The 9,144-nt window shown below is 44.6% G+C and overlaps 1 protein-coding gene across 1 annotated transcript; it reads right to left on the reverse strand.

Annotated features, from left to right (window-relative positions):
* Positions 1 to 760: 760 nt before the first annotated feature.
* MED28 (mediator complex subunit 28) lies at positions 761 to 6,897 on the reverse strand. The gene is made up of 4 exons (XM_084799718.1): positions 6,705 to 6,897; positions 4,154 to 4,220; positions 3,397 to 3,509; positions 761 to 1,208 (listed from the first exon to the last, which is right to left on the reverse strand). The coding sequence occupies exons 1-4, from the start codon at positions 6,861 to 6,863 to the stop codon at positions 1,011 to 1,013; spliced, it is 537 nt and encodes a 178-aa protein (XP_084655844.1). The 5' UTR covers positions 6,864 to 6,897; the 3' UTR covers positions 761 to 1,010.
* Between the last annotated feature and the right edge of the window lie 2,247 nt (positions 6,898 to 9,144).

Below are 9,144 nucleotides of genomic sequence, written 5' to 3' on the forward strand. Positions count from 1 at the left end.
GCCATGCAGGCATACATGGGGGCAGAACACTGTATAAATAATAAATAAACCTTTAAAGAAAAAGAAAAAGGAAAGAAAAAAGGTTGTACCCTGGGAAGCAGTGAAGGGGCATTCTGAAACTTCAGAGACCAGATGGCTGTGCCCAGACTAGACAGGGACTAGGTTTCAATGCTTGCTCCAGACACCAAAATGGCCAAGGCCAAAACCAAGCTGGAGATGCACTGACTATTCAAGAGATACGGCGTATTTGTTTTAGGTAAAGAATGGGACTCTGCTCGAGAAAACAAAAACATGCAAATAAAACACAAACAATCCAAGCCAGCCTTTGGCCCTCGAACCTCACCTGTGCCTTCCTGTGACCCATTCCTTACACTGACCAGCCCAGCACAGCCTGAGAGTACCCAGCACACCATGCTCCTGAAATGTGCCTTCAAGGCAAAATGAATACAGGCCCAGAAAATATAACCTAGCCCAGATAAAAACCCACTAAGGTGAGCATTCTCCTGCAGTACTACACTAGCAGTACATTCTAACATCTTTTGAGCCACATGTAAAATATGTTCACCCCGTGCCACCCTGGAATCACTGCACTGCTGTGCCAGGTTCCCCCTGAGGCAGTTGAAAGGTCTGAAACAGCAAAGTCACATATTTTCTATACTACCACTGATGGTTATCAGTGATGATAACCAAACTCTCTATCCCCTGGCTTCTCAAACCTTTAAAAAATGTTGAAGATTTAAAAAAAAACCAAAAACCAAAGTTGGTTTATTAAATCTACAGACATTTTATAAAGTACTAATGAATTTAGAGTATAGAGGAGCTGAGGCAGGGAATCACAGGTTCAAGGCCAGCCCTGGCTTCATACTGAAGTCCTACTTTATAAATAATAAAAATGGGATAGGGACATAGACTAACATCCACTCATTTTCCAACAGAGTTCTTCCAATATGCCACATCTGTAAGGAAAGATGTCTGGCAGGGCTGCAAGGCTACACCACAGGCCTGAGCCCTTAGGTCTGCTTCAGAGGTGCAGGAATGTTGGCAGATGCCTGCTCGAGGTAGGCCAAGGAGCCCTGAGGGATTTCAGCTGGCTTTTTGTGCTGTACATTGATGTCCTCCAGCACCTGCTGCCAATGCCTCAGCTTTGTCAAGTGCTTCTGGACCAGTGCATCTTTCCGTTGCAATTCACTCCTTAGTTCTGAGACATCCTACAGATGAAAGTAGTAAGGGGTAAAAACGGAAAGTGATGGTCAGTAATAGCAAACAAGACTAAATGAATGAAGTTTTTCATTAGGAGCGCTAAGAATAACCCTGGTGGCACAGGTCCTTAATCCCAACTACTTGGGAGGCTGGAGTGAGATCATGAATTTTAAGGTCAGCTTGGCTGTCTCAAAAATATAAATAAATAAATAAATAAATATTAAAAAGAAATTGTCCATCAGGATATAAAGTGAATAAATTGAAAGAAATAAAAAGGTGGGTGTGGTAGGTGGCACATGCCTTTAATCCCAGCACCCAGGGAGGCAGAGGCAGGTGGATCTCTGTGAGTTCAAGGCCAACCTGGTCTACAAAGCAAGTCCAGGAGAGCCAAGGCTACACACAGAAACCTTGTCTCCAAAAAAAAAAAAAAAAGAAAAGAAAAGAAAAGAAAAAGAGAGAGAGAGGAGAAGGAGGAGGGGTGGAGATATAGCGCAAGTGAAGAATGTTTGCCTAGTAATGCTAAAATGGCCTGTAGCCCTGGCTGTCCTGAAACTCATTCTGTGCACCAGGCTGTCCCCAAACTCAGAGATCCACCTGCCCTGCCTCTGAAGTGGTAAGGTATGTGCCACTGCCACCTGCCAAAAAAGCACCTCTTCCAATGAGAGATGTCTGCCTAACAACAGGAACCTTAATATTTAATGGGTTTTCTTTTAATAAGTAAAAACACAAGTCTAAGATTTAAAAATTACCTCAGAACATGCAAAAGACCACTGCTGAAAAATACCTAACATCAAAAATATAAAACAGGTGTTAACAGCTGTTCTTACATTACTAGAGCTTCAGATTAGTCTTTAAAAATCACATCTTTTTCAGAAGCTTATTTATGCACAGCGGTGGTAAATAACTTACTAAAATTTAGCTTTTGGTCCAGAGAGATGGCTCACTTGTTGCTCTTGAGGAAGACCTGGGTTCAGTTCCTAGCACCCAAATCAACTCACAACCACCTTGACTTCCTGTTCCAGAGGATCCAATGCACTCTTCTAGCCCCCCCATGGACACTGCACAAACATGGTGCACATAGCAACTCGAGAGCAAAACTTTAAGACACATAAAATAAGCAAAACTTTTATATGGTAGACTTTACTCTTTCTACATATTATCAGAGTACTCATGTCAAGTGACCTGGTACAGCAGACTGTAAGAACACAGTCTTACTATTCCTGTTCTCAACAACTGGTCTCATGGATGAAATTTCTGATTAACTGCTTAGGTCAACTTGCTATTTCAAAAGCTGCCAAAATATTACTCTCAATTGTGCATTTCTTAGTAGAAGTATCACTGGCCTTGGGGCTGGAAGGAGCTCAGGGTCTTTTACACTGAGTGGCAGGAATTATCTTTCTCACACAATACATGAAAGCTTTCTAGTTGGGCTGGAGAGATGGCTCAGAAGTTAAGAGCACTGGAGCACTGACTGCTCTTCCAGAGGTCCTGAGTTCAATTCCCAGTAACCACATGGTGGCTCGCAACCATCTGTAATGTGATCTGCCTGCAGGTGTACATGTAGACAGAGCACATGTAGACAAAGCTTTCTAGTTCTTGTGGCAACTCATTTCCAAATATCTCAGTTTAAAACAAATAAGGCTAACACCGCTTTTACCGATTTTTGAATCTCACTATATAGCCTTGGCTATGTAGGCCAGTCTGGCTTTGAACTACACAAGTCTGCCTGCCTGCCTGTCTGCCTCTGCCTCCTGAGAGCTGGGATTAAACATATGCACCACCATGTGTGGCTAAAATATTTACTTTCTGATTCCTAAAGCAAAGTAAACAGACAGACATTTCCTATGTGCCAGGTGCCAGGTAAGGCAATTTGGGGATGCAGTTGCAGATCCTCTTCAAATGAACTCTGTATCTCGACTGATGGTTTTCCAACTGTTCTCAGAAGGCAAAGCAGGCTCATTAAGAGATCGTTCCCATGAAAAATAGTGTGTGAAAAAAGTAGACAAAGCTGTTTCCAGCTTGGCTCCCTCCCCAATGACCTGCCATGTGTCCAGGCTGTCATAAACACTGGCACCCTCAGCAGTTTGCTGACCTATAAAGACAACTCATGGGAGTGGGTACATCTTGCGAAGACACAGATGAAATCCTAATGACACTTGTTCTCCCTAAAAGTTGGGGGTAAGGCCAAATTCATACCTCTTTGATAACTTGATCTGGTTTCTGGACAGACAACTGCAACCTTTTTTGTAAGAAAAAACATTCTGTCTGTCTTGCAATGTCCAAAAACTTCTGGATACATTGATCAACACCTTAAAAGAGAGATCAAAAGTTTTAGGAAACAAGATATATATATTATCTCCCACCTAAATAGTTAAAATATTAAAACAGCACCTTCTTCTGCTAGACATAATTTGGAATTCTAATCTGGCTTACAGCAACAACAATCTTCAAGTTCGCTTGTCTACCTAGCATGGAATAGCAGGCAACTCATGCTTTCATCAGGTCAGAGACCTTACACTGCACAGAAGCTGTCAAGTCCTCCAAAGAAACATAATGCAGACACTCAGCAATTAGGACCATAATTCCATTTAAAATGGAATATTTGAAAAAGTCATGGGACACTGGAGATGGGAATACACACAACCGACTTACTGCTCTGTCAGAGCTGGCCCAAAGATCAACATAATTTGTGGGTTTTTTTAATAAAAGCTCTTGCTAGTTTTCTTTATATAGTAGTACCCAAGTGAAAAGCTCATTTTAAGTGGTTCATAATGACTCTCAAAACATGTCAGCTAGTAAACTGAACAAAGAGGCAGCAGTTTATGGGAACTACCTGCATCTTACTCCCTGGAAAAGTTCTAAGAGCCATACAGGGCTGAACACACAAATATAAAATCAGCAATAAGAATTTTGCTGAAGACGAAAACACAGTGAGCAGAGAGGGAAAGCTTACCAGTTCGAATTTCCTCCTGATCAGTCCCATTGACATAATCCTGACTCACAAGGGAAGCAAAGCAAGCCTGTGTGAGCAAAACATTTTTTAAAATGTTATATATACACCAAGCTATTACTTATGAATAAGGAACAGCTTCTGCTGAGGCCATTCACTGAGTGGACTCTTTCTGAGTTTGTATCAGAGAGGATATTGGCCAAGTGTAAATACCTGGTAAAACAAATCTCAGCGAGTTTGGCATCTGAGACATTGGTAATTGCTGGCATCATCACATGGTCTCATTCCTCCCACCTGCCTCTTCCTCGCTGTCTTATTCCACACCTGAATACCTTTCAACCCCACCACAGCCACTCTGGCTGACCCTTACATGAACTGTATATATCACCTTCTCAAAATGTTATCTATCAGCCAGGTGCAGTGGAGCACACCTGTAATCCCAGCACTCAGGGGGGCAAAGGCAGGCAGATCTCTGTGAGTTCGAGGCCAACCTGGTCTACAAAAGGAGCCTAGGACAGCCAAGGCTTCACAGAGAAACCCTGTCACGAAAAACTAAAAAAAAAAAAAACAAAAACAAAAACAAAAAAAAAGAAAGAAAGAAAATATGGGCATGGTGGCACACACCTTTAATCCCATCACTCAGGGATGCAGAGGCAGAAGGATCTCTGCAAGTTCGAGGCCAGCCTGGTCTACAAAGTGAGTCTAGGATAACCAAGGCTACAAAAAAAAAAAACCCTGTCTCCAGAAACAAAACAAAACAACAACTAAAAAAGTCATCTATCTACCCTTTCTAAATGGTACCCCCTCCTGCTCATGCTCTACAGTGGAGCTCGGCATGTTTTTCACATATGTAACTGACAGTATTATCCATTCTTTTCAGCCACTGTTATTTGTCTTCTACCAACACGTCCACCTGTGTGGTGCAGCATCTGGAATACCACTTAACATTTAATAAGTAACAGAGGCGTCTGTGTGACAAATGGTTATTGTCCCACGGATAATCAAGTACCAAAGAGGGAGGTCTGAAAGGATACCAACTGAGCTGTACACATGAGTGTGCCTCTGAGGCACATGCAGCCCTCAGAAACGACAAAAATAGGTCAAAGAGAACATGGTTGGCAGCTGACAGATGAACACAGGCTGGAAACAAAAAGCCCTACGGCACTGGGCAAGCAACCATGTAAAGGACAAAGACAGGACTGTAGTAACTACATATGAGGTTCTTTTCAGAAGCAATAAATCCTTCCGCCCAGCTCCAGATCTGATGTATAGGAACAGTCACGAGGGTTTCCCAGGCCTGCAACTGCCCAACAAATCAGACTCCCAGGTCTGTGTACTGGCGTGGCTTCCTCAGAAGCAGCGAGCCATGCAGAGTCAAAAAATAAAAAAAAATCTATCTTCAAGCAGAGCAGTGGTGGCACACTCCTTTAACCCCAGCACTTGGGAGGCAGAAGTGGGCAGACCTCTGTGAGTTAGAGGTTAGCCTGGTCTAGAGGGCAAGTTCCAGGACAGCCAGGGCTACACTGAGAAACCCTGTCTCAAACAAACACCTCAACCAACAAACAAAACGTAAAACCTAACTTCAGAAGCTTCTTTAGCTCTTTTGGCACCTCCTGGCCCCCTTACTCTTTGAATAGTATTTTATGAGTGGCGGGGCAGCTAATTCGGTGAAGCTGTTTGCCACCACACCTGTGTCCCATCCCTGTCACTCACAAGGTGGGTGCAGAGAACTGACTGCATTCAGCACGTTGTCCCTTTGACCTCCACAAGCGCTCCAACAAGATACATAAATTAAACAAACAGATGCAATACGATTTTTTTAAACATGTGTGCTTTTCCGACGTATGACTAGGCCAGCGTTAGCCTGGAAAGGCAGAAGGCCGGACTAGCGTTCAACCTGCACAAACCAAAGGCCGACTTTGGGCAATTACTAAGTCTTTAGTGTTTGCATCCACGAAGAGGGGGGGATGAACCCAAACTATTCTACCAAAGTTTCCTCCCACAGTTAAGAGCTCAATTTGTCCTAACAATAAGCATTTACTAAACGACTCGAGAGCGAAAAGCCAGAAACGTCAAGGGCTGGAAACGAACAGAAAGGCTAACAGGTAAGCAGGTACTAGGGGCCACTGGAAAGTCTACACAGTACACGGAGGAAAAAAGAAAAACAGGAAAAGTGTACACTATATGACCTGAAAACTCAAGAGGAGCTCAGCCGAATGGCTTTATTCCAGGAAGGACCAGCTCTTTCTTACTAGACCCGCAGGGATAAAAAAAACAAACAAACAAAACCAAAAAACAAAACAGCTGGGAATCGAAGAGCCCCGAGGTTGATGGGAGTTGGGCGGACTTCAAATCCACAGTCCCCAGAAAAGTCCCGGTTGCGGGGGCCACACCAGACATCACCGGCCAGGACGGTACCCAGCCTAAGGCAGGCGGCTTCCGTTCTCCGGTCCCCCGCATCATCGCCTGGGCGCCAGGACCGAGGAAGGAGTTATCCTGCGCGCCTTCCGCACGCGAGTGAAGGCTGCGCCAAGACGCCCCCGTCCCGGCTTACCTCGAACGAGGACTCCAACTCGTCCACCAAAGTGCTGTTAGACGGCCTCGGGGCCCCAGGGGCTGCTTGCAGAAGCGAAGGCTGGCCTGGGAGCCCCGGCTGGGGCGGCGGGGGACCCGGAGGCTGCCCGGAAAACATCCCGCCCAGGGACGCCGCCATATCTGCAATGGCGGCCGGAAACGCCACTGGGCTTGCGTGCGCAGGATGCGTGATCACGTAGTAGGCGTGGCCACGTGACGTGCGGTCCGCCTGCAAGTCCTTGCTTCCGTGCGATCTTTCCGGTTTATAGCCCACCTGGGTTTATTCTTTATTGACTGAAGTACTAAAGGCTTGTACTGGTTTAAGCCAGTCACTTGCAGAGTCTGAACCTGGGCACGGGGCTCCCAGCCACCAGCCACCAGCCACGCCACCAGCCAACCCCTGTGCTGTCCCTAAAGACTTTCAGGGACCTTAGTCTAGTCTTATCCACTGCCCCTTAGTAAAATGAGGAGTCACCAGTTAACTCCATGGTGACTGAGAGCTTGCAAGTACCAAATGCCAATCCAACCACTTGTTACAGCTGGAACAACGCAAGGTCCCTCTAAATTCTGAGGTAACGTTAAGTAAAAGGACTGACAACTTTAAGGCAACCCATGTCCTTGTTCCTTTTCTTAGCATGTATGGTATCACCAGCGGGAAAATCGCGTGCTCATGTTTTAATAACTTGGTTTTGATATTTGCCTGTTCACTTATTCAGAAGCCAAAAAGCTTTTTTTTTTTTTTAATTTTACAACACTTAAGAAAGTTATTGGCTGAGGACTCCCCAAAGGAGATGTACTTGCCCCCAGAGAGACAGAGGATAGGAAATAAGAGATAAAGACAAGATGAAGGCTGCGGAAGAAAGGGAAGGGAGAGGTAGGGGAGATACTTGTCCCTGGGGGACTAAGGACTGCCTCTGGATTGGGAGGAGACAGACATTGCCCATAGGAAAATGGCAGTTTATAAAGGTTCAAGGGAGCTCAGTGGTGGTGGCCCATGCCTTTGATCCCAGCACTCAGAAGCCAGAGGCAGGCGGATCACTGATTTCGAGGCCAGTCTGGTCTACAAAACAAGTCTAGGATGGTCAGAGCTAAAACAGAAACCTTGTCTAAAAGCAAACAAACAAATAAAATGAAATTTTAAAAAAAAGTTACAAGGGGAAAATTCTGTGTTAGGATGAGGCGTTTAATTTCAACTGGGCGTGTTCATTAGGTAAGCCAAAGTGGGCTTTTGGTTGCTGAACTTTAATGCTTTGATAGCTGGACCTTGCTAATCAGCCTCAAGAGGAGCAAGTGGGCGAATTGAAAGGACCAGACAAACTCCATTTTGCAAAAGAAACTCCATTTTGTGTCAAACCTGGCCAAGGCTGAACCCAGATTCCAAGAAAAACCACAAGGTAACCTGAACAGAAAAAAATTCCCCTAGCAACACAATCAGCTCACCTTGGGAAAGCACCCAAAGTCCAAATGCACTCTCTGCTGGTCCAGCTGGCCAGCAGATGGCTGAAACATAGCAACAGTAGCAATAGCCAATACAGAGAGACCAGAACAAAGTCCCTAATGCTCCCCTCCCAAATGTTTTTAGCTTTCTTCAACCAATCTCTTCTATAGGTCAACTTGCCCCCACAGCTATTGCACAACCATGAAACGCCAAGGCTTGTTATTCCCTGCTTGTAGCTTTTCTACTTGCAGCTTTTCTGCCCAAACCCCATCCAATCATATACTGTAAAACCCACTTCTTTGTCTAAAATATATTTTTTAAAACCCTCTCAATTGAGACTCGAGGCCACCTCCCTGCATCTGCTGTGTCAGTGCATTGGAGGTGTGTCCCGGGTTCAAACTTGCCTTAAAGACTTCCTTGCCATTGCATCTGGACTCAGTTCTTGGGTGGTCTGTTCGGGGAGTTTCTCAGAATTTTGGGCATAACATAATGAGGGACTAGACCTTGGTGGCTAGCTTTATGAATGTAATCTAATGGTTTTTAGCAAGGCAGCGGGAATGGGAGAGAAGAGCAAGGCCACCCAGAGCCATGCTTGAGTACACTAGTGTCCCTTCCGTTTAACTGAGCCCTTCCAGGTAGGCACTGCTTAGTAATCTAGTAGTAGTAGTAAATACCCCAAATAGAAAGAAAAAAGGGTAACTACATAAAGCATCATTTGAAGAGGTAAGTACTAAGGAAAATGATGCTTGGGAGAGGACAGCAAGTGCTCTGTCATGGGTGACTGAGGAGGACCTCTCCAAAGAGATCTTAATTGAAATGAAAATTTAAATAGAAGACCTTTCTAAATAAAAAAAAGCCCCTAAACAACAATGCCTTGCCTGGTCAGTCAGTTTTAGTCATCTGTATGCCCAACATCCAGACTTCTGCCTGTCAAATATAGAGAAATATTTGTTGATTGAAAAGAAAAGAAAAAAAAAAAAAG

Source organism: Acomys minous, assembly GCF_964271855.1.
Source record: "Acomys minous genome assembly, chromosome: 10".
Lineage (NCBI taxonomy): Eukaryota > Metazoa > Chordata > Mammalia > Rodentia > Muridae > Acomys > Acomys minous.

Coding starts and splice junctions, on each gene's coding strand:
- MED28 (XM_084799718.1), bottom strand. CDS start 6,863: ATGGCGGCGTCCCTGGGCGGGATGTTTTCCGGGCAGCCTCCGGGTCCC. Junction 4,221..6,704: donor AGTTGGAGTCCTCGTTCGAG/GTAAGCCGGGAC, acceptor TTGCTCACACAG/GCTTGCTTTGCTTCCCTTGT. Junction 3,510..4,153: donor TCAGGAGGAAATTCGAACTG/GTAAGCTTTCCC, acceptor CTCTCTTTTAAG/GTGTTGATCAATGTATCCAG.